The 26747-nt window shown below is 45.0% G+C and overlaps 1 protein-coding gene across 1 annotated transcript in view; it reads right to left on the bottom strand.

Moving 5' to 3' along the window:
• UBE2D2 (ubiquitin conjugating enzyme E2 D2) overlaps nt 1-25122 on the bottom strand; it is a 383568-nt gene extending 358446 nt beyond the window's left edge. The window contains exon 1 of the mRNA XM_069652674.1: nt 24646-25122. Coding sequence (XP_069508775.1) covers nt 24646-24669 — 24 coding nt within the window. The 5' untranslated portion in view covers nt 24670-25122. The remainder of the gene's footprint in view (nt 1-24645) is intronic.
• Between the last annotated feature and the right edge of the window lie 1625 nt (nt 25123-26747).

Genomic DNA, 26747 nt, shown 5'->3' with positions numbered 1-26747 from the left:
AAGGGCTAATGTAGCATCTCCTCTGCCCATGTTCTAATGGCACATCTCTCTGCCAGTCTTAACGACAGTGCTACCTTCTGCACAGGCCAATGATGGCAAAGCACATGCTAATGTTGCATCCAAAGAGGGTGGAAAGCTACCGGGCAGGAGGGCGGCCTGCACTTCCCAAGTTCCATTTACGTGGATGACTGACGCAGCCTTGATGGGTGCGGCGCAGAGGAGTTGCTTCTTTCTTACAAAAATGCAATAATGAAGAATGACCGTTCACAAGTTTACTGTCAGTGCTGGAAATGGACAATGTATACTGGGGCCAAGAGTACCCGATTTTCCCCCTCCCCTTTCCCTATTCAGTCTGACTCGAACACGTCCTTGCCAGCCCCCACCACAATGCCCAACAGTGCTCCCCTGGCATTCCGCTCGGTTTTGCTGTAATAAATTAAGTACCATTCAAAATGGGATAATAACTTACCACAGTGCTTAAAAAGCTGAAGAAATTTGGCTAAAAGCGCTATGTAAGAACACATACTTGTGCTGCTGCATGTGTATGGAGGCTATGTACATCTATCTGCACATACTAACTGAGCATCTCTTTTCTGCATGTGCTAATGGGAAATATATTCAGTTCCCGGCAGAGGCGTTGCTGGGGTGTGGGGCCCTAAGGAGTCCCTGGTCTTTTGAATGTAGCCCCCGATAGAATCTCAGGAGCTACAACCAAAAGGATAGCTAGCCCCCACTCCTGACAGTTCCAACACCAGCTTAGCCCCAGGTCTTTTCCAGACCTAGTAACACCTCTGGTTCCCAAGCTGCCTCGCATTTCATGCAGGCTAATGGAACCATTCTTCACTGCATGGGTTAACGCCCCTCCCTCATGGTATAGCCCAACAGCAAGCGCACGCCTTACTACAACCAGCATAACTTTATAAATTATACATTAGAGCAGGTTTGCAACAGCCCATGGTGCAGCAAGTAAAGGAATACTTGCAGATGTGTTGGCTCCCGCCCCTTTATTTCAGCACTGCGAGGGGAGAGGTGGGGGTTGGCCGGAGGCTTGTGAGAGTGAGCCGACTTACCATGCCGGGGCGCAACAAAACCTACATTTCAGGGAGTTGGGGGGGAATTAAGTCGTGATGGGAGGGGCCACTTCAAAAAATAGTCAGGGCAAACTTGGAGGCTCTGCCACCACTTCCCCACCTCCCACCATGGTCTGGTGTGGGGACCAACTATCGAATAGTGTATTTTAATATGCAGAGAGTAATGGAGGACTTTCTTGAAAATAACAGCTTTAAAGTTTGACTGCATTTGTTAAAGTCATTTTTTTGAACAAACACAGTAAAACTAACACCACCAGTTTCAGGGATAGGCTTCCCTCACCTCTCTGCCTAACAAAATGCAAGTGTGCACATCCAGGGGTGCACCTAGGCTAAAATGTTGGCGTGGGCTTACCCTTCAAATGTTGGGAGAGGCACTAACTTCAGAGACTGTGGAGGAGTGGCACACTTACTTGTGTAGGGGCATCTAAATTCATTAACCATTGTAATAAGACTATTCTAGTGCAGATTCAATGTTACAATCAGTTAACTGCTCTCTCCTTTGAATCTGAAACACCCACTTCTTGCAGATCCTGAAGGTCCTAGAAAGTGTGAAAAGGCAGATGGTGTGCAATGAAAGACTCAATATCATAGCAAAACAGGACATTGCAGAGTGTGGGGCAGTACTCTGGACGGTTCCATGTCATTTCACCGTGGGCTGTTTTTTACCTCAATTTTTTTTAATGAAAAAACCTGTCAAATGTTTTTTGGGGGTGGGGAGGGGGTTCTCCCCAAACGGCACCCCGCACCCACCCCATTTTCCCCAAAAAATGTGATGGGTTTTTTCAAAAAAAAAAAAAAGAGAAAACCTGCGAAAAGACATCCCGGTATGGAAGGACATTGGGACATTGTACCCTCTGGACGGCCCAAGCAACTTCAGTAGCTGGGAGCAACAGGGGAGACAATTTTGGTTCTACAATAGTCCTCTATAGTAGAATCTCTGGTGCACTGACTGGCTGGTGAGACTATGCATGTCAAATCCAGTGTTACAAGACTGGGGAGGGCCAATGCAACAATAATGCAATTATATGCAGCAGTATTGGAGGCACTAGCAGAGGAGCACCAGGATACACCAATGTGTCCCACACTTATTAAAACGGTCCCATTAAAAGGGTGTAAACTTAATCATTTATAAGCACTTTTTGCAATTGAAGTCAGGGTGAGATTACATTATTTGCCCAGGATCATACTTAAGCTAAACAGCAAAGCTGGGATTTTAACCTACTCTTTCAATTTGGGCACAGCCACCTTCTTCCGCGTTTTACTAAATTTAGTTTTGGGTGTGAAGACCTACACTAATACTTTGCTATAGGGTTTACTTGCAAAATAAACAAATTGCATACTAAAGCATTATGACATGTAAATTCTTATAGCAGCATGTTGGGCTGAAATAATATCTCTGTACCTTTATTTTCCACATCCTGAATGGAAAACTAGAAGTTGCAAAAGGCAAAACATCATGATTTACCCACTTTATTTTCAGTGCTTTAAAAAAAACACACAAAAACAAGTTCTGCAATAAACTCACTTAGGCTTGGAGATTCATCACAAACCTCTGTTATATATGGTGTATCAAGCTATTAGACGTTATGGGTATGAACACATTTTAAAAGGGTGCTTTATTGTGTTGCTCGCTTTATCCGTCACAGATTTGCAAGGGGGCTTGTGGTCTTTCAGTTGGAAATTCACCATCATACATACGAAAGGCTACGGTAGACCCCTTTTAGGCACTGCCGATTCGGTGCTGGCCGGTTTGGCGCGGTGGCCACTTTGGCGTGCCCATTTCGGCACAGAAGCCTTTCTGGCACGAGGGACGTTTGGACATGGCTGGCATTGCAGCCACTTCTAAACGCCCTCAAGCCAAATGGAAATGGGGTACCTGCAGAGCTATGTGGGGAGGGGGGGGGCTGGTTTTCAACAAAGCAACATGCATGGCGTGCAATAAAGGAGCGGGGAAATGGGAGTTCACCCATCAATTAGATCACCATTAGCAGCCAATGCAGGCCTCGCCACAGGGAATGTCACATCGTGGCATGAGCAGGGCCCCTGGTCGTCCTCCTGCAGCCTGCAAATGAAACAATTCTTCACGCCGCCAAGTTTGAACCAAAGAAATCTTTTGCAATTTCGGCCTTTATTTTTATCTTCACAGCACCTGCTTGCCAGAAAGAAAAACAATGGCTAAGCAAGAAGCACGCCACATGTGTGTGGTTGGGACAGGGGAAGGGGGGGAATATTCGGCCATCACCCGCAAGAATCCTCAATGCGGCAGAAACCCGCCCTGCCCCAACTGTATTAATATGAAATGGCGTATTATGGCCAGACAACAAGCATCCAGTTAAAAAATAATCAACAAAACAATGGCACACTTCAATAGATGCGGATATGCATTTCAGTTCCAGTCTACCCATACATCTGCCAAGGACCCCCAAGATGACAGAGGCCCCTCCCCTTCCATCTATACCTTGGGTAAAGGGTGGGACTCTTGGCTGAGTTGTCATTTAGTGGCACTAGTGGCATGCCCCAGGCACTGGCACGTCCCTCTGTGCTGCTGGTAGTTGCTTTGGAAATAAGCATGCTTTCTAATTTATAGCTGACAGCGGAGCTAAAACGAACCGTTCTCAGTCCATATTCTACAAACAGAAACGCACAAGAGTACATCTGATTTTCTAGTGGACAACCTCTTAGAATGCGTGATCTCACGTGCCTTGATGAAAGAGGAGAGGGTGTTTCAGCTTTGGAATTTGTTTCTGCTTTGACACCATCCGTGCTAAAGAAATCATCATCACCAGGGAAGGGATCAAAGGGAAGCGATTGTGTATAGAAACATTGATTAAACACCACTTGGGTGTTTAAATGCATATGAAATGTGTTGAACCGCCTAGGCTATGCTGTTGATGACAAAAGAAACTCTTCAGTGCCATCTAGTGGTGGAAAGTATGTTTTTTAAATGAATAACTACAGCGTACATGGTACGCAGTAAAAAAAAAAAAAAAAAAAATGAAATCACCCTTATTTGCTATAATAACATGCCTAAAAAGGCACAATGCGCACCTTATCTAGAGGGCTGTGTGAAGGCATGGGGCACACGTTGACAAACTTGGGCAAGCAAGGCCATCAGGAACTGCAGCGCAAGTGGTGCGCTTAGTACATCATTACAGCGGCCCACCAGCTCCAGGGCTCGCGCTCCAGAAAGTCGGCCTTGATGTTTAGCAGGAAACATGTTTTCAGACCAGAGCAGACCAGCCATGCAGTCTCATCCGGCATCAGGGAAAAGGAAAATGTGGTCAAGCAAACACCCGTGAAGCGCAGGGAAGTCAAGCAACGACCCTGCCACACCAGTCACACATTGGGGTAAGATTGCAACCTCCCACCATTGCGCTAGTACTTCTGACACAGCGGCAAACAAGTCAGAGGACCTGCAAGGCAATTAACTATTTAACACCCGGGCCAATACATCGAAGTCCTTCTCAGGCAATATTCACTGGGCAGTGACAAGAGACAGAGGCCGTTATGTGCAAGCCATTAATACCACAGCAGACATTAAAGAGACTTCACGTAATCGAGAGGCAGCTGTGAGTAAACTGGCAATTGCCTATAACCGGTGAGGGCTATCAAAACGAAGCTGCTCCTGCTACACACTTTACTGCCCCCTAGAATTTACGAGCATTTCCATAAAAGAGCTGTGATGAGGGGGGGGGGGGGGTGGGGTGAGTGGAAGGGGCCATGGGCCAATGTACGCATATGTAAACAGGCACAGAGGCATTTACACCTCGTTGGCAATGGTACAATACCTTATTGATAAAAGACAGAAAAAGCTATGTTCGCATCATGCCATCCAAATTAAAGGTGAGCTTGATCAAGCAATGCATCTCTAATCCCCTTGCGACCGTCTTTTGAAGCGCTTCATAAACCGCTGGAAGCCAACACTGAAGAGGGTTGTTTCCTTTGTTTTCAACCAACAACCCATTGACTATTGGCGTCAACCCAACTCAGCCAGTCCCTCTGAAAACTACAAGCTGGACCCCAACACAGTCTGCCTTGCAAGCGTTCCGTTTCAATACCCAACACGAAGGAGCCACCTCAATCAGCCAAAACAGTGATACCAGGCGAACACCAAGATGCCTCAATGAAAGCGGATATTCGATTGCTGCTTGAAGAAATCAGATCAATGAAGTCCAGCATCTCTATCGATAAGCACAGTCCAAACAAGAGTCAGCAGACTGTAAAACTGTATTGAGGCAGTTGAAAACTACCAGCAATCCTCTGCCGTTGCAGAGACGAAAGTTGAAATCCGCTTCCTAGATAACAGAGGGAAGCAGATCTTGCAGCGAAAAATAGATCTAAAAAAAATTCCAAGAGAGATGCACGAACATAAGGATAATTGGATTAAAATAAAAAAATAAAAAACATAGGAAACTCAGGTCAAGAAGCTTGTTGAACCCCTCTTCGATGAACCACCTACTGCAGCAATAGAGTTAGAGTGAATTCACTGGGGAGGAGCCGCCCCTCCCCCCCCACCCCACCCACGGCCCAAGATCGGTAATCACAAAATGCCACCACTATAAACAAAAAACAGACATTGTTGACGAAGCTAGTGAAGGATCAAAAATAACGGATTTACCAAGATATATCCTTAATCACTCTGCAAAAGAGGAGAGACTCTGCTCAACTAACATGGCTAAGAGATCAAGGCATTGATATTGTTGGGGTTTCCAGTTTTCATTGAATTTCGAAAGCAGAGGAGAAGATTACAGAGTCACAAGCGGCAAGGAAGCAACAGGAGTCCTGCAGAGGCTCCAAGGGGAGGAAAGAAGTGCTCCTTGGGTGAAAATAGCACTGTTTAATTAAAGGGAGCACATGTTGAGCGCTTACCTAGACGGGGTAAAGCAAGCAGACCAAGGAAGTACTGTAGGTTTAATAACCTGTGAAGTTCTGGTTTCGAAATCTTGAGATTCAATAGCAAACCACTCACTTCGAAGTTGTAATTGCCGATAAAACAATCTTCCCAAACACAGATATGCATCCAGCGGCATTCACTAAACAGAGATTTCCTACCAGACTTCTTCAGAGACCTACTCAAGGATAGCCCCAACACATTGCAACTGATTAAGTTATCAATGCTCCTGGGACGGCAAAGAAACACCCCAGAGCAGCTGTAGTTTTTCTTTAGGGTGTCTTGTTCCGTTCTTGTTTAAGTTTTTTCTTTGTATGGGTTAAATGGGGGAGGCGGGGATGGGGGCACAAAGGTTTGGGGGGATGGCGCAAACATACTCAAACAGACCTAAATTCTGGAACGGGCTATTTGGGCAAACACAACTACATTGAACAGCTCACGTTCGATGTCCGCAGCGTCCAGGAGTAAATATTGGACCAAAGATGTGGGTAAGCAAAACAGTTAGGTGTGGCTCATTGAACGTGAAAGGACTCAACTCACCCCAAAAAAGTTTGATTTCTTGAGGGATATCGACGTCGATAGCTGAAGGAGCAGCAAAAAATGATCCGCCTGTTGGAGGGAAAAGGTGCTGTAGCAGGAAATTATGTACATTGCTTCTTTGGCCTTAATCAAACAAATACGCACGAAAACGAAGTCCAAAAAGGTGGCAGAGCTCGGGAAAGAACTAGGTGATATATGGAAAGTCTCGACCCAGCTCCATTTTTTAAAACAAAAGATACTTTGAGAAGGGAGACAAAGCCCACTCCATGCTAGCTGCTAAACTGAGGGCGCAAAGGACAGTTCTAGAAATTAAAACCTCGTTGGGGATCCCACTACTCACTCCTCTAGAGATAACTCAAAACTTTACACAGTTTCACGCCGGAGGCTCACGACAATCCCAATGGCATTGACCAATATCTAGCATGTCAACCATTGAAATTGGTTACCTAGAAGAATCCAAGCTACTCAATGCACCAATCAGAAACATTGAGATCCTGCAGACAATAGCCAAACTCAAGGCTGAGTCAGCTCATGGCCACGATGGTTATACTACGGCCTTTTATAAAAAGGCCTTCAGCAATCTTTCACCCCTTTTTTTTAGCAAAGCTGTAAAACAAAATACTAGTAACAGGAGAAGCACCATCTTCTTTCACCCAAGCAGAATAATGGTTCTTCCTAAAGAAGGGAAAGACAAGACAGAGTGTGCCTCATATCGCCCAATCTCGGTAATCGATGTGGATGCAAAAACATATACAAGCATCTTAGCATTCCGCCATGGGAGTATTTTACTGAGGCTCATACACATCGACCAGACAGGGTATGTCCAGAGAAGACAGGGGTCAGATCATGTCTGTATAAACTCTAGACCTCATAGTTCGTGTAAACAAGGATGACCTAGACCTGAGCTTGCTTTCAATCGATGCCGAAAAAGGCAGTGGACAGAGTTGAATGGCCCTTCTTGCGCGCAGTACTACAAAAGTAGGCTTAGCTGGTCAATGGGCCACGGGAGCACTATTGTATGTAATAACACGTCCGCGCAAGTGGTAATAAATGGGGTGGCATCGGAGAGCTTCTAATTGAGCAGTTAGTCGTCGAACCGCTAGCACAAGCAGCAAAATACTGACATCAAAAGGCCTAAGATATGGTACGGCATACAAATTAGCTACGTTTGCGGATGAGATGCATGCATGCATATAACCACCCCTGATGTTTCTGTCCCAGCATTATTGCGAGCAATCACTGAATACGGACAGCACCCTGGGTTTCGCTTTAACATACATAAGACCACAGCCATATCATTATCAAATAGTTCCGAAGTTTGATCTAACATGCAACACAACAACACGGTATTCAAATAAATTAAAAGAATAATACCTGGGTGTAACACTCAACTACGTGTTCTGAGTGACACAAATATCCCCCACTATGGGCAAACATAACTCGAGATATTGGTGGATGGGGAGAAATGCCCTTGCCCTAGGCGGCTCACTTTACAGAGATCAAAATGGATGCACTCCCCAGACTGCTACTCGTGCTTCAATCTTTACCAGTTAAAATCCCAGATGTCACCTTGACCACAATGAAATAAAACGTATTCTCCCGAAGACCGAAGCTATCCAGACATATACGAATATTACAAAGCGGCCCAGTTTAGGCTAATAGTGGACCATTGGAGAGAAAACAATGGGTCACACTGGAGAATTTGCTTTTCGCCCCAGTCACCATGGGTGAATGGCTATGGGTCCCACAAGATAGACTACACAGAACAATTCAAACTCACCCCATTCTGGCAGTGTTTGGGGCTTTGTGGCAAAACAGCACAGACAAGGGGAGTCTTACTTTGTGGCACTCTCTCCCTGTTGAGCAGTATATGGCCCCTCCAATAAGGGATAGAACTAGGACGCTTTCAGGCATTGTATGAGGCTGGACTAATCAGAGCAAAAATGGCACAAAGGTAAAATACCAAAAAGTAAGTGAGTTAGAACAAGTGTTGCACTTGCATGATTTCCCCCCTCATTTATTTGCAACTTCTTGAAGGCCTATCGGACCAGCGCTGGAATGGCCAGCTGAAAAGGCCTCCCAATTCCCTTTGAACATGCCCTAGATACACACACCACAACAAAGGGCTTAGTTTCGCAACTATATGCAACGTTACTGACTGCAGAACAAACCTGAAATTTGGCCAACACTGTACAGGGCTGTATGGTCCTCAACGATGCAATATAAAAATTTGAATTGTAGGCTCTTATTTCATAGGCACCCAACACTCACGTCTCTCGAAAATGTATAGGGGTCAGCCCAATTTGTTGGGAGATGCTGTACACAACCGACCACTGGCATCAGTGGTGAAGTTGCCCCAAGGATCAGATATACTGAAGTGGTGGGCTGGGTTCATGCAACTGAATAGATTAGCAGGAAGTTCACGCCTTTGTCATCTATGTTTGGAATTGAGGAAAGAGACGATTACTTCCTGCTTACCCACATGCCTCGAAATCTTTCTAGCTGCAAGAGCACGTCTGGCGAGACAATGGAAACACTCTCCCATCTAAAACCTAGTGGCTTGCTAAAGAAATTGAAAGTTTCACAGCAACTCGAATGGAAACACGTGCACACAGACGCTGCATGGCCCCCCCATTTTGGAATAGTACAGAACTGAAAGGGCAGGGATGAGCCAGTCAGAAGAGTGCCCACCTTAACTGAGAAATGGTTACGGTTTGAGCCGCAGTTCTTGTTGGCCTGGTATATGACATTACTACTACTAAAAAGGAGCAGCAGAGGCAAGGTACCATATTGCACCTCCAATGAAATTACTGCCAGTATCCACCGTATTGTTGTCCCATTGATAAAGCCTTTTGTCCTGACTCCGGACAGTTATTTTTACATGTACGCCACAGGAGTAAGGGGAACAGTTTGGCCCCCGCATCCCCCTGCCCCCAAAAGCGCTTATCTGAACTTGCACTAACCGCACAGATGCAGTATGAAGAATCCAATGCTTACTTTCAGAGTGATGTATAACTCACGACTCAATAGCATGGTTGCATCTCCTCTTTACACGATTGAGTATGGTCGGATAATGTGCCCAAGTAATGTAAAGCTGTTTAAGTTTACACTGATGTGAAATAAGTTACATACCTTTCAATGGCATGGTTCTTAATAAGCCGTTTTTCATATAGAAATGTAAAAACAAATAAAGTAACATCTAAACCGTAACCTGTGGGGAAAAGAAACTTTTATTCTGCTCCTATTCATGCTTATTCAGCTCTAAATTCAATGTCTGCCTACATTCTACACTATTTCAACTCATTGATGTCTCCATCAAGAACACTCATTGCATTTAATAATGTGTTAAACTCGTGTGCAAGTCATCTTCATGTGTGCAGAATTGGAGGTATTGTAAAAGGATTTTGATGTGTATGAGGTCACGTGATAAGGGAAACATGGACTGCAGACTCAAGGATGGGATGTTACTTTTGACCATCATCCAGTGGGCCATTTCTAGAAGGAGCTGGTCAGGTGATTTATGCAACATCTGCATCAATGATGGACTTGTCTGCCTTTTTAACAACTAGTCAATGCAGGCAGACAGTCCCAGGCCCCACCAATTGCAATATCAAAAAGGTGAGCTTGATGACTGGCCACCAGGGGGCGCGCGGATGTGGTCTGACTTTGCGTGAGCTCCGCTACTTTGAGTCCCTAGGAGGGATTGAGTCCCCACCTTGACGACCCCCCCACCGCCCCAAGATTCTACACCGGTGTGCCGCCAGCTGAGGACCCCCCCTCCAATCAATCGAAAACCCGATCGAAATCGACCCCTGCAAACCTGAGATATACGTCCTTTTAAAAAAGACGCCACACATAGCGGCTCCGCGGCCCGCTCGCATGGAACCGCGCAATGGCCGGAGGTGGACCCTGGGCCTGACGAACGAAGAAAGTCTGAAAGAACTTGAACCCCGGTGACGAAATTCATACTCCAGACGACGTTCCTTGCCGCAAAGGGGACGGGGCAGCCTCGGTCGAGTCGGCAGAGCTTCCGAAGAGCGTGTTCGGACTGGGCCTTGAGACAGCGCTGAGCAGAGAGACGGTAGGCCCATCCACCCCGTGAACAACGGGTGGTGCGCCATCACCACGTAGCAGCGGTTCGGACCTCTCTCGCCCCGTATGTTTACCCCCGCACCTCGCACAAGAGGAAAACACCCCCAACGCGTCGGCTGACCCGGACACCGCTTAAAGGGCACCCCGGGTGACCCATACGCATTACTGTGCCACCCATACCCTGGGCATATCAACAAACGCACCACGGACACCCCTCCCAACACCTAACGAACTACCCGAGACCACCGACGTCGGAGTGCAGAGGGTTGGGCCCCCGACTCAGGGGCATGTGCCTCCTCTGCCCCCAACCCCATCTCCCCGACTAACTGCACTGGTGACACCACAGAATTTCGGGAGAACCAATGGACATAAGGGAGAAACTAGCTACATTCTCCTACGTCTCGACTCCTGCCGAAAATTGTGACCATACCATGGCGAACCAAAATACCTCTGGAATTGAATCAGCAGCTACCAAAGGGGACATTGCCGCCTTACTGGGCGAAATAAAGAATATGGGTGCCAGCATTGGCTCCAAAATTGACAAGATCACCCAACGCCTAGACACCAAGGAGGAGAGGCTCGAAGGGGTCGAGATCAATCAAGCGTCCATAGACACCCTAGAAGCACAATTCGACCAGCGGATGACCGAACTGGAGCAACGAGAGGAGAGCTTCAAACTCAAGCTTGATGACTTGGAAAACCGGGAGAGGCGGAACAACCTGAGGATTTTCGGAAACCCGGAACGAGAAGGGGAGACAGAGCGATCTGAAGAACACCCTGCATGACATCATCAAACTCTTAGGTGCCGATGACAGACAGAGGATACACAGAGCCGGAGGACCTCCAGGCGGACCAAGATCTGTCCTTGCTCGATTTCACCGCTTTCAGGACAAAACACGGATCCTCGAGAAAGCAAGAAGCAGCGATTCAAATACCCTCTAAGGATCCCAAATCTCGATATACCAGGACCTATCATCCATGACTGTGGCACTCCGACGCATGTGCGGGCCGATCACCAAACATCTGAAGGAAAAGAGCATAAGATACAGGTGGGGATACCCCATCTCTGTCCTTTGAATACAACAGAAACAAAATCAAGTTAAGCTCAGAGGGGCAGATCAAGGCGTACATCTCTGACCTCCTTGGACCAAGCGCAGGGGAACACGATCGGGGAGACCCACGTCGAGAAGAAAGAGGATGGCGTATACAGGGCCCCAGAAGGAAACAAGTCAAGGGATCGAGGAAATTTCGGAGAGGCAATACCCCACCAGGGGAGAGAAACCGCAACACTGGTAAAATGACATTCTAATACACATGTCCATGACCTGAATTGTGCAAGGATGTATAGGCTCAAAAGAGACTCGGGCCATGTAAACGAAGGAGGGCGGAGAAGGGGGGGGGGCTAAATCAAGATTACGATGTTATAATAATCTTGGGGACCTGAAGTGACGGTCCCTAAAAGGTGGTTTGATGCAGGACCAGTGTCTTTATCTGGATCCTTACGGAAGCCGCCAATGTGGGAAGGGTGGGGGGCTGGGCAGACAACAAATGTACATAGGATGAAGCATTATCGGCAATACAAAGGATCACTCAAGAGGATGTGAGTCCTTATGAACACTATCTACTTGACACGGGTCGCGAATCCACAACCGAAATACTCGGATAATGGCACCAATTGAAGAGCAGAAGGGTAGGGAGTCCCTAAGGATAGGAACACTTAACGTGAAAGGCCTCAACTCGCTGACCAAGAGATCCCTAGTGGCAAGGGAATTCCGTAGATCTCAAATAGACATTATCCTTCTACAAGAGACAAAGTTTGCCAAGGGGGAGGAGAGAGGCGATGCACATAAAATAACCTTTCTTCCAGCTCGAAGGCGCGATGGATCGGGAATTCAGGTAATGCTCTTCTAATCTTTTCTCCTTCTTTCTCCCTTTTTCTAGGAGCTCCGGACTCGAGGCAGGCGTGGCAGAAGACTGGATGCAGACTTGCAGACACAGTGAGCGTTACGCTGCTGGATGCAGAATAACACAAAGCGTGTGCTGCTCTTCGGGCGTGGTTTAAATAGCCCCCAAAGTAGTCCCAGGTAAGTATTCCTCCCCAGCCCCACCCGAGTAAAAAAAATAGTCCCTAGGTAAAGTAGTCCCTTCCAAGCCTCCTTTGGCTTGGAGTCTTGCAGCATGGTCTGCATAAGGTAAGTTTTAATCTATGAGCCTGGCGCTGACTCTCCATGTGAGCCTGCCGCCGTAGACGCCAGGACTGCACCCAAATAGCCCCTAGCAGGGGTTGTTGGGCTTGCTTGGCATAACTTGATGCCTGCTTCCGGGGGTTGCTGGACTTGGTCTGGGTCCCCGGGGGTAAGCATCATGACAAGAAGGCGAGGACTGCATACGACACCCTGACACTTTCCAAAGACAAAGGAGGAGTAGGTCTCCCCAACCTGCGAACATACTACAAAGCCTCACAACTACGTATCCTAATCCCACACTTGCGTGACCACAACCACCTCCAATCATTACTTCTCGCCGGCCACTGTGTCAGAATGGCTATGGACCCCTCACAAAAGAATACAACGGAAAATTAAGGGCCACCCGATACTGAGTCCCATCTGGAACATCTGGCAACCAAGCAAAGCAAAACAAGATCACCACTTGGCCATCCGCACTTAGCCACTCATGGTCCCCAGGCATAAACAACCACATACCCGAAGTAGGAAGATTCCAATCCTGGTACGAGGCGGGACTCGAAAGGGTAGGGCAACTCCAGAAGAAGGACAACTTCATAACCCTTCCAGACCTAACTGAAGCCCTAGGGATAGGCCCATTATCCACCTTCCAATACATCCAGATAAAAGGAGTCCTCACAACATCTGCATGGAAGGAAAATCTGCAGAGAGAACTCACCCCATTCGAACAACTTTTGGATTCTAAGTCTGAAATGAAGGGTTTGATATCTGCAATGTACAAAGAACATATCGAAGCAGGCACCGGGTCCACGGAACATCTCAGAAGCAGATGGGGGAGAGACTTAGGAGAGGAGATAGATCCAGAACAATGGGAAATGATGTGCAAAAATGCATCCAAAACATCCTTATCCAGTCAATATAAATCACACGCCATTAAACTCCTACATAGATGGCAATACGACCCACTCAAATTGTCCAAGATGTTTCAGACTCTGAGCCCGAGACATTGGCGAGAATGTGGAGAAACAGCCAACTATTGGCACATGTGGTGGAGCTGCCCACGCATAAAGGTATTCTGGGAGGAAGTCCTGGCATGGATCAAAGACATAGACGGCATATAAAGAGACGTTGATCCACGTTTGGTTCTCTTCAGAATGGAAAAAGACGAGGATGAATGGACTGACTCAGGGGTCTTGCCCCACACCTATTACTAGCAGCCTGTGCACTGCTAGTAACAAAATGGAAATCCAAAAAGGTTCCAAGTAAGAAGGAATGGATCAATTTGTCAACCAACATCTACACAATGGAATTGATCACGGCCTCCCTACACAACAAAGCGTCGCAATGTGCGATCTTATGGTCAGAATTTCAAGGCAAACACCTTTCAGAGATGACGGACTCCCAACCCGAGGACACTACAGGATCCTAATTAAACCAAGAATCTCAAAAACTCTCAATACAGGACAATTATGACCCAAGAATCAAGGAAACCTCACAATAGTGAACCGTACATTACCCGCTATGAACATATCAACAGATTGCAATGATGTCTGCCCAACCATGGGGAGGGAGGTGGGTGGGTATGGGGTATGTAATAATGACTGTTCCTACCAGAGAACGGAAACCAACACAAGGACTATTAATTGTATAATGAGACTCTAGTTTTGTTCTTTTGATGTAACTTTTTTTTTTTTTTTTAAAAAAGGTGAGCTTGTCGAAAATTCGGGGCTTGAATCATTCACATATGCATGACCTATGAAAGTTGGCGGTCTTGTGAGAGTGGTTGCTGCAGATTTGTTCCTGCACAGTAAACAGGTCATTTTGGTTGTCTTGCAAGACAATAAAGCGGTCCCCGACTCTGCTGCCATCATAGAATGATTTTGTGGCCTTTGTTTCTCAGGCAAACCTGATGTAACAGCTTGACAGGGTTTACAAAAACTAACGGTGGCATGTGTGGAGATACATTCTTAGTGCTAGCAGGACATCCTCTATTTTCCACTTAGATGAAAACCAGTGGAATCCATGCAAGCCGATTAATGTATGGTCAAATAAATTTCAGTTTAGCTTTAACTGCTTTATGGTGGTAAAATAAAGGAGGTATGGTTTAGCTTCAGAACAGCTACAGAATGGTGGCAGGGCAGGACAAAGACTGCTATGTTTTGGATATTTTTCCTTTGAGAAAGATAGTGAGATAGAGACTCTGGGTAAGGCTCTCGTAACCAGGACTAGTGTCTGGCAGAGGGACTCCCAGGAACCTCCCCCCAGCCCCGTTTATTTGCATATTTTAAGTAACTTTGGGTCTCACCCTAAGTTACATGGGGAATCCAGAGGTGGACCCCTTGCTCACTATTCTTAGAAAGGCAGAGCTCTACCCTACTGATGAGGTCCAACCAGACTGAAACACATGTCTGGGGTTACTGTTGGTACTCTTGTTTAAAGGAGAATTGCCTAGCATTTTGGTGCTGGAATGCCCCAGGGCAGGACAAAGACTGGTATGCTCTCATAACCAGGACTAATGTCTGGCAGAGGGACTCCCAGAAGCCCCCATGTTATTTGCATGCTGTGGAGATACCTTCTTAGTGCTAGCAGGACATCCTCCATTTTCCCCTAAGATGACAACAATTTTAATCCATTCAAAGCGAGAAGTCAGGCAGACTTCTTTAATGTATGGTCGACCAGATTTCAGTTTAGCTTTAACTGCTATATGGTGGTTAAATAAAGGAGGTATGGTTTAAATTCAAACAAACAGCAGAACGGTTAAAATGGTTTTAAAAAAGTAGCAGAACTGTTAACAGTAAATAATGGAAGTAGTGAAACAGTTCCCAACTTTATGAAGACGCTTCTTTATAGTGGGCTTTATCACCCAATATAAAGCATCTGCAGCCCAAGCAATTTCCAGAATCTCTCATCGACAACTTAACGATTGGCTCAATTCCACAGGCACCCTAAAGAATAATATCTTGAGGGCCATCAAGAGAACGCTCAGGGCGTTAAAAAGCGGGGCACCAACAAAACTGCAGTCATCCCAAGAGTCACCAAGTTTGAAGTTTTTCACCTATGAAAGCACATCTGAAAGTCCCTTTTAGGTCTTCTTGTTCTCACTAACTAAAACAATGTTTTGGGGCATTTTATCATGCTTACAGTGTTTTAGTGTGATCTTAAGCAACCAGGAGGAGACATGATTAACTAAAACAAGAATAAAGCTAAAACTGTCACCTTGCAATATACTTCCTTACGCACAAAAGGAGATAAGAGTACAAAAAGGACTATATAAACTGGGCAAAAACCCTACGCTGAAGAGTTTACCTTTATTTAGTGCAACACAGATCAGGTGCTGAAAAATAGGCAGATTATGACAATGCAACAAATTGACCCAAAGCATAATAAAAAGTAAACACAAACATACCATGCCCACACCCATCAAATACATCTGTCAAAACCTTTAGGTCCTATTGGAGGACATCATATACAACATTGGGTATATAGCAGCATCACTTCTTAATGCCTTGCTTATGCCACCCTTACTGAGTGCAGCTTTGTGCTTGATTCTACCCATTACATCTTGGACAATTTCCAAGACCGAACCCTGACAGTTGCCACACCAAGCCACTACATTTCCAACACATAGCTGTCCAACATGGCACTAAGAACCTTCTCAGACATACTACTGAAGACTATGGATGGCATGCTACACATTAGAACAGTGGTGATTCCTTCCTTAAAGGGCAGGTAGTTAATTGCAGTGTTGAACACAAACGAGGACACCATTGACATCTGACAACACACTCTAATTGGTACAGTAAGATCTTTTGCTTCATGCAAAATAACTCCAACCAGTGGCACACCTAGTCACACCAAAGCTACCCCAGGGGTAGAGACCCGTGTTCCAACTGCTTAAACTCATTACATTTGAGAAGAGTATACACTTAGCACTGGACCTATTCAGGGGATCTCAGTACCACAAAGCTCAAAATGGAGTAATTGAAAACGAATTCACAATTATCCAAAGACAGGAAACTTTAGTATAAATAACGTAGGAACAAAGCACTAGCAAACGAAAAAGGCATAAAGGTCACTTAGCCCCTCAGTTATCAAAAGGCATAAATTAGTTTTCAAAAATTGATTAGCAGAGTTGCCAATTAAAAATGTCTTGATTAACAAATTTGATAGCAATTTTGTACTAATATTTTTTTATGCGACCAGAAGTGCCCAAGAAATAAAAATACCAACAATACAACATGTGTGTTCTGCTGAAGTGAGACGGTGAGATAGAGTTTGCCCAGGTTGGGCCAAGCACATAATTTCAGCCCTGTACATCCATGAAAGGGGTATTTCTCACCATTAGTGCTGAGAGCCAACATCTGTGCTGCCGATACATTTTAATGGAATTTGGCACTTCAAAGATCGGAGGAGATTATTACTGTTGAACTCTGGCCATTAGCCCCTTTGAACTTGCAGTTAACAGGGAAACGAGTGGAGAGACACCCCCCCCCAGGGCAAGAGGAATGCAGGGTGAGTGGTGCTTTCATTGAACAGGGTAATTTAAATAGCAAGCTGTGCTACACAAGTGTCAGTTTAAATAGCATTTCAACAGAATTGCATAGCACATTGCTATGCAACACTGCTTATTTTGTGCCTTGTAGCCACATGCATACAATGCCCGTTTCTAGCCCTCCAGATGGGGTGCATATCAGGCCTTTTTACTCACAGAAATTGTGTCAATATGGCCCTTTTAATTCTTCATTGCGTACACACAGGCTATTTATAGCAGCACCCCCATAAATCTTGGAGGTCACTGGAGACAGGCTGGCCAGCAGCAGATTGCAAACCCATTCTTTACTTTAGCAATTGCCAGTACCTTGAAAGAAGCAACTGGGATGACCCCAGGTCTATTTTTATAACACTCTTAATAATTCCAACAAGATAATACTTTTAATGTAGAAGGGGATTTGTGTTTTGTTCACTCTGTTCAACTGCCTGCATTTTGTAGGTTACAGTGTTATTGAAGCATGTTTAATCATAATCATGCTGTTCGCATTGCTTTAGGACACATGTATTGTGTAAATTGAAAATGGTCTTACACTAGCGCTGCATATCTGCTTCATTTTCCTCTTTTTTCATCAGCTTTGATGGAGGCACTGCAGCTGCAGCATCATGGGCCTTTCGTATTCTTTTCATCAAAGAAGCACATCAATTGCGTTTGATGTCGCGAAGTTTTGGAAGAGCTTCCCAGCCAGCAAGCAGTTGTGGGATTTGTGAGAAGGAAAAGCTTTTGATGTTCTACGTGGAGATGTGCTTCATTTAATCTTAAGATTGTATTTGTCCATGTGCATGCATGAAAGGGCACCGTACATAGTTTGTTGTCTTAGAGAGCATATCTTAGCAAGAAATTGCTGGTTATGTAGTCTGAACTTTACTTTATCTCCATTTCTGACCACCTGCCAACCGCAAGTGGATATAATGGATACAGGTAGAGGCTGTGCTGTATATATTTTCGTGGCACAGATACCTCTGAACGGAACTGCTATATATTCAGGCAAAGTAGCCTAATTTATACGCATGCCATGGCACAGTGGCAATTATTCACAGCGGGGCCGATATCTGTATCATGCCCACATTTCTTAGCAGGACTGCTATGTTATGGTACAGTACCTTTATTTCTTACTAGAGCTGCTATAATGACAAAGCACGAACATGTGTTGGCATTTTCTGCAGCAAGCTAAAGTACCGAGCAAGAACAGTGTCTGAGCTCTTCCCACCGGTTTCTCTACATAATTCCCAAATCCCCTTACTGCGATGTAGAAAACCTTGCATGGAAAACAAAAATGTCCCCAAAGTAGATCGGGAGTGGCTGTACTGTTGGCGCACTCCCCCAGCTTTAAAAATACAGAAAAGATGTTTTACATGCAGGATTTTCGACGTTGCAGTAAAAAATGTGCTACTTTCCCGTAGATCCTTCCCACCACCCTCCTGAGCTGGTGTGATGCACACTGGCGAACAATGTGAGAAGATGGCAATGCGGCCATACTTCAATCCCTCCTACTCTGCCTTGTGCCCTTCAAACCTTCTGCTTCTCCCAGGTCACTGAGTCCCACAACCAAAAATCTAGCACATTTCAAAGCCTCATTATGAATCTACTGACTCATGTAGGATAGTTCAAACAGGCGGAGACATTTTGACAAGCCAGTTATGTAAAGCAAGTCTCACATGCCCTAACCCCATGTGCCTTTCCAAGTCAACAGCCTGTTGGGAAAGGTAGCTCAGTTGGTCAATAACCCTGCTGCAGAGATCACTGTGCAACCTGTCAGTTCAAATCCTGTTGATAGGTGAGCTAATGTGTCTGCATCAGAGGTATGCTTTTGAGATGCAGGTAACATTGAATTGTAACAGAGCCAACTTAGTTTTCAACTTATCAAAAGGACCACTAAATGTTCAGTGATTCAGAACACACCATCAAAATCGTACGATTACTGCTCCTTTTTTAAGGCGACCACTGAAAATATTTATTTCACCCCCATATATTTGGGGGGGTGGGTAAAGTATACAATGTACGGGTAGCAGAGAGGTGCGGGGGGGTCTCCCCCTGCGTATATATGGGGTGAAAAGGGAGTTGATTTTTTAAAAATAAAATTGCATTTTTGGTGGTCACAGTAAAAACAGCACAGTGATCACATACATCCCCCTCTCATCAGGCCTGCTAAACTCATAATGGGTCGGAACACACATCTCATCAGGGCTGCTATACCTGTAATGGCTCAGAACAAGCACATCCCATGAAAGCCGCTATACCTGTAATGGCTCAGAACACACATCTCATCTGGGCTCTTGAGCGACAAAGAAAGTGAGAAGGGAAACAGAGGTAAATAGGACACACAAAATAGGAGCGAGGAATAGAAGCAGAGCAAAAGAGGCATATAGAGACAGTAAAATAAGAAAACGGAGATCAAGAGCAGATCGGGAGATCGCGAAACAGAAACTCCAGATTAGAGAAAGGCAGGCCAACAACATAACAGACAGTACAAGAAAGATAATCAAGAGGAGTAGCAACCACAACAGAGAAAATGAGAAAACAGATATAGCCAGAGTAATGACTTGAGAGAGGAAGAGGAGTTATATCAACTGATACAGAACAATAAGAGGGAAGCAGCAATAATAGAATGCAGAGATGGGAGAGGAAGTGTGACGGAGCAACAGATCTCATAACGCGGCATAGCAAGAGTGATGGGTAGAACATCAGAAAGTGAGAGACTGGGGAAACAGTAGCAAAGGGAAGGAGAGCTGGAGCAAAATCATAAGAGTGGCTGTCAAACAGCAGCAACCGTAGGCCCGAGAGGCATAGAAGTGATGCTGGTAGAGTGGGGAACTTGATTTATGATCCAACTAGCTGGCATCTGTAGTAGTTCTTAACAGAGTTTTGGTGTCCACGTCTAATGAAGATGAAGCTGGGTGGTATGCATCGACATGTTCTTTGTCACTAATGTTTACGAACACACTTAATTTTACGCACAAATTGGATAGTTGTCAAGACACTTACTCTTGCGAAGGAAGAAACTCAATTTTACTTTCTTGAATTTGGATTTACTCTCCAATTCTAAAAACTGAGTAAAATACTCACGCCAAAATCCTATCTGGAGCACTGCCCGTTTCAAGCATTACTAGCGAATGGCTAGTGGCAAATGCAAATTTTTAGGCCTTAAGGATATCGGGGAGGAGGTTGGTGGGACTTCAAGGGCAGAAGAGGTACATTTTGAGGGTGGTGATGGAAGGGCATTCCAGTGTGCAGGTGCCCATTAGGTGAAAGCCTGTTTTAGCACGTGAGTTAACTTGCAGTGTGGGATATTTTGGAAGGCTTGTCTGGTGTTTGTTGTGGAGGTGGAATATGATTTTGAGGTGCTTGGCTTTGCACCTGATGCAGAGTCCATTAAAGGCAATTCTCTGTGGTATGTGTGGCATACATTATTTGATTAGCATAATTTGCTCATCAAAATGCATTTGATAAGCAATCTTAGTGGATCAGCAATGTTGTATTATTATTTTAATGCCACAGTTATTTGTATCCAGAACCTACAATGAGCAACAATACAGATTGTGTCATATGAAATAAGACATTGAGGCGAGTGCATTTAACATGAAATGGTAAGCTGCACAACAGGGTTCAACAAAACCCACATTATTATTCAAAAAAAGGTTCTACACATTTGAAAGACTGCATCACCATATGCTGCTGCCTGCCCCACAGGTCTGTACTCTGTGGAGGAAAAAAGGTGAAGTGTTATGCATTAGCAAGCTCATGGTGTCAGAGCTGGTGATTAAGAAAGGAGACTGGTGTTGCAGCAAGAAGGCTAAATGGTAAGATCTAACCTTTACCTGGCATTGATACTACCAATTTGAATGTGTAATTGAATACTAAACCCAAGAGTGGTGTGCTGCAGTAGCATGAAATCGAATTCAAGACTGGATAAGCAGTAGCTAAAAACAGCTCCTGGATATCCAACGTTAACCAGTGACCAGGGGCAACAGGACAAAGAGCTAGAACACAGCCTTCTAAACATCCAACTTACACATAAGATACAAAATATAATTGCATCCATTATTGATGACCCCTTACGCTTTAAATGTCATATAGACGTTCCCTAATATTTATTTGTGGATTGTCCCAAACACGCAGTTATATTCACATAAATGTGGATGTTCAGCATCAGTTGGGCTGGGGAGCCAAAAGTAGCTTCTGGTAGCTGTTTGGGTCAAGTGGAGGGCATTGTAGCAGGCAAGAACTGGGTAGGCTAGGCGGGCCAAGGTAAGCTTGCAGCCATAAAGGAGTTTTAAATTGTTGGTTTTAGCACAAATCTACAGAGATCTATAAAAGCCTCTAATATCACAGCACGTCCTAATAAAATAAACCAAAAAAAAAATCCCATGTGCTTGTAAATAGGATGCCAATTGCCGCCTAGACTAAGGGTCTACAACCCTTTTCCCTCTGCATGCGTTTTGGACTACAACTACCAACAGCACCAACCAGCACAGGCAATGGAAGCCGAAGCCGATAGCTCACATGGGTCCCCTACAATTAGCAAGTTTAAATCCTGCAGCAGCACTGACAGCTTTTCAGATGTCAGATCGATAAGTTGAGTCTCATTAAATAGAATATCAAATTGATTGGTTTTTAAAAGCTGATGGAATCTGGCATGAAGGGTTATATAAAATCAAATATAGTACACAAAAAAAAACTAAAATTGTAAATTAAAAACAAATTTAATTGGGTTCTTGTAACGCCCTTCATGCCCGAGTGCAGCCTCCAAGAGCGGCACAGGGATTTTAACCTGTGCTACTCGCCGTGGTCTTGCTTCAGAGACAAGCACACTGGCCCCACCTATCCTCCCAGCCGAAAGTGTTACCACGTATTGGCAAAACTAACCTTAACAGAACTTTACTGTAAACTATGGGCGCATGTATTAATTATTTTACAGTAGCAATATTGTTAATTATCCGTACTAGTATAACTGACATTTTTAGGAATGGAACTTCAACGCAGACTTAAAAAGTTTACTGAAGTACTTGCAAAACAGAAAATATTTAGATAAATAAGTATCATCCCGATTTCCTTTTGAAGAGGGCAATTAAATCGCCAGAAGTGCTTAAGTGATTAGGGAACCTATGGTTCTACAAAGAAAATTGCTAAGAGACACTGCTCATTTTATGCCTTGGTCTGAGAAACGATAGCTAATGTGATGGTGAGAGTTTTCTAGTAAGCGTAGAACGAGTGAGGGATGCTTGAAAGAGGCGAGTGTATTTGGCAAGTCAAATGCTGAAGTCTTACATGTGTAGTCCAGCTTGGAGAGGACGAATGCCTGGACTGCAGAACTGAAGGCAAGGGTGCAAGGTGTAGTTGTAGGTTGCACGCTTTCTTGACTGGATAGGCAGGAGTTGATGGTGACCCTAGGAAGCCACCAATCCAGGGGTGAGGTTAAGTATCAGTTTTGGGGGTCCGAAAGTATTTCTGGCAAGCCAGGACATCACCATGCCACAACCAGGTTATCACTATTTCTTCCATCAATTGGAGAAGCCACAAAACCATAACCCCTTAAGAGACATAAGCTGTATATATTAGGTCCTATTAAAAGGGCCTCATTACAATAGGAAATGTATTTACAAGTCCCATTTACTGATGGGAATTGCACACCTCTCAAGGAAAATTGTTATCGATTCCCTTTGCAGGGTGGGCACAGATTGGAATAGGGTATTTATATCAATTATCCCTCTTGTCACCATGTCAAAAGCAATTAGTAGGGGCCACCAACAGAAAATCCACTCTTACAGTATCCCAAAGAATAATGATCCTTGCTCCATTCCTAATAGCAGAGACTTCCAACTCAGTTGACAGATACACTAGAGTTACCTGAACATGTCCCTGTGGTTAGTAGTCATCCGTTGAATTCCAGAACGCCGTAGTTTTCTATCATTACATGTAATGGTCATCAAGGCATTTAACTACCCAACCAGATTGCGCGACATAAAAAAAAAAAACACACACACACACACAATTGTATTTCCTCCATTGAGGATCAGCTGCAATCACAACAGTCTGTTTCTAGGGGCGTAATCATATTTCCACTTGCCCATCCCAAACATGGGTAGCCCAGAAGTGGAGCTCGCTGGTTCACACACATCACGTGCTACCCTTGTGGATTTATCTTACAATAAACCAACTAATTTGGGACGCATATGTGCTGGTCAATTGGGTTATAACGTGGAAGGCATTAACGTTCCCAGCAGCCAGACAGCATGACTAAAAGCCAGACAAGCACATGTTTCGCATGTGTACATGTTTTTATAAATATAAAGAGACATCAACACACACACACACACACACACAATTATTTAACTGTATGATCAGTAAATGCATTATGTCACATAAGAGACACCATAGTTAACAACTGATGGACAATACTAACAAGACATTGATGAGTTTATTAGTCAAATATGGCGACGAAAATTACACTGCAATAGTCTTGTGCGGTGTTAAGAAATCAATACATTCTGTAGCTCAAGAGATTCGTGTGTTCCTGGACTTCCTGTAAACGTCTGACACTGCTAAAGCTGTCAGATTGGCAGGTGCAAATGATGATGTGCAGTATTTTACGGAGACCCGCAATGCACGAGCAAAGCAGTCCCCGTCTACAACATACACATAGACGTACAATAGTATCCCACTGCCGGGTCGGTGTATTCTAAAAGAATAATGAAAAACAACGTCCCGGGTGCGATTGGACACTAGGCGCATGGGACCTCCTCCAGAGTATACAGATACCACGGGACAGAACTGCCTATGGGGCTCAAAGCCTCAATGACAGAGTTCCAGCAGGGAGCACGAGTCCCGAGAACACTGCCGGGTGGGGCGGTGGGGACAACAGAGAAGAACAACTTCAAGATCCAGAGCAAGTTACAGTGCTCCGAGCAATGGCATGTCAAACTCAAAGCCCCACGGCTCCCAGAGACACGAGTACACAGGACATGGGCAAGTCTGCACGGTAAGGTTTCCTGTGAAGTCAAGACCTCCCCCGACTAGAGAAGGTCGGTCGCAATCCTCCCGATCCCGGAGACTAGCATATCGTGTAGGCCCCAGAACAGACCGGTTCACTCCGTCCCTCACAAACTAGCTCCTAGGGCAGGTGCCGTTTCCCAGTCCCCATCGGGAAAGGCAGCCCTGCACTCTGTGCTCCCGATCGTCCACCTGGCCCGAGCCTCATTGCAGCCAGATCTTACGCCTCCCGGCCTAGCCCCCGGAGCAGGCCGGTCTCCCTCTCCCCAGATGGCCTGGCGAGCGACGTCGGCGCGCAGGCCGCCTCACCTTGTGAATTCTCTTCAGGGCCATGATGTGTTGGCTGCCGGTCTCTAATTTGGGGACTGGGGCGCCTGAAACAGACCAGCGAGGACCGGGGGCCTCACGCTCCTCAGAGGCTATCACCGAACCGGGGCTCCGATTCAGTTCCTTCCGGCTGCAGCAACGACTACTGCATCACGCACAGGGCTTTGTCACCGCGCACAGATCCTTCCGCGGCGGCGCACTCGCGCCTCCTCCTTCGGCCCAGCTTTCAGCAACACCCCCTACCGGCGCGTCACTCTCACAACCCGTGTGAGGTCACCTATGTGGAGACCGCTCTCAACCTGCGCCTACGAGAGCTGCGCAGGGCCGCCGGCTCTTCCGGGAACTGAAGTTACGGCGGCGGAAGGATACACGACCCTTGCATGAGACTCTGCCTGCCCCTACAGGAAGGACGCCAGAATCTCGCGGGATTTTAGAGCCCTCTGTGTGTGTACCTTTTTAGTGTGCTTGGAGTGCAATTGTTCTATATGCGGTCTATATTGTGCATAGGTATATACGCCTGGCCGCTTTTGCATTTTCTTTGACATGAGAATAAAGCATGTAGTTATGTCTCTGTTATGGCCTGTTTCATAGAGCTCCCACCTAAAAAAACAAAAAAAAATCTTTAACATGTGCAGATACTGATATGCATTTGCTTTGAAGCATAGACCCAGAGTGGACAGGAATTTGATCCAAACAATGCAGGTTTCCATGGCCCAAGTCCTTAAAAACAAGCATTACCAATGCCAATAATTTTGGCGTTTTCTGACGTTATTGGCATTTATAGGGACCAGGGTGCAAGGAGGAGGGTGCAAAGTTGTAAAGGAGGATGCGATAAGGGGCGTGCAACAGAAGGAGAATAAAGGAGAATAAAGCAATATCCCAATATGAAATAGCTGTAGCTGGGAAATAGAAGGCCGGTCGCTTAACTTGCTTCTTATAAAGCTGCTGATTGGAGCAAATATTGTTAGGGATCTTCATACATAGCACATATTCACATACAATTATCATCCCAACCATACCGTATTTGGCGCATACAATTATCATCCCAACCGTAACGTATAGGGCGCCTAACAATTGCTCAATAAAACAAAATAATGACCCAGTTAAACATCTAAAGAGATTGGATTGTAGCACAGAAACATATTTCACCAAAATGCCAGGGGTAGCAGAAGTGACATCACACAACCGTTGGCCTCTGATGTCATCACAGGAAGTGATGTCATTTGACTGCCTACGTGACATCACAGGAAGCGATGGAACACAACATTTCACCCCTCGACACAACGGGAAGTGGCATCACATCGCATTGTGCCTAAGTACACTACGAAAAATATGGTTACGATATCACTATAATGTGATATACATTTTATACAAGAATGGATCACCATATGTATCGTTAATATCAGTGTGTTTAGGACCATATTACCAAATTACTGTGAATGAAAGCAAATGTCCAAGGCCAAATGATTATGATGTGTTATTATATAGCACTTAGACCTAAGTGCTATATAAGCGCTTTATATAGAACAAATACACATACAATATCACACAACCTGTATTGGTACTCATTTATCGACCTCGGAAGGATGAAAGGCTGAGTTGAGGTGTTTAAGAACAGACTAAATCAGTGACTCCCCCCCTGAAGTGGGCCTGAAATAAACCTTTAATGAGTCTACCAATTATTTTATAGAATTACAGAAAGACACATATTTGTTATACCTATTCTTTCTTATTTAAGGTCACTGCTCTGAAACCCCCTTTTTTTTTTTAAAGAGGCCTGAACAAGTCAGCCACTCCAAAAACTAAGAGCCACAATGCACTGGACACAGCCCAAGAGCTTACATTTTTTATTTTTTTATTATTTGATTTAATTGCAAGCAATTTTTACAAAATGTGTGAGGCCAATCCTCCATACTCAATTTCATAAGAGAGAAAAGAAAACAAGACAAGTCAACAAGTACAGGATAATTAGTCCAAACCCTACAGTCCTGTGCACCATCACGTTCAAATATATGGATTTCAGGCTTCTTCAATCTACAGAGTTTTTGGTGGAAAAAACTTTTCTTATAAATGCCACCATTGCA

The sequence above is a fragment of the Ambystoma mexicanum genome, chromosome 3p (genome assembly GCF_040938575.1).
Source record: "Ambystoma mexicanum isolate Mex_15411 chromosome 3p, UKY_AmexF1_1, whole genome shotgun sequence".
NCBI classification, from domain to species: Eukaryota; Metazoa; Chordata; class Amphibia; order Caudata; family Ambystomatidae; genus Ambystoma; species Ambystoma mexicanum.
The sequence above is the reverse complement of the archived record's forward strand: the minus strand, read 5'-3'. Positions and strand labels throughout refer to the sequence as shown.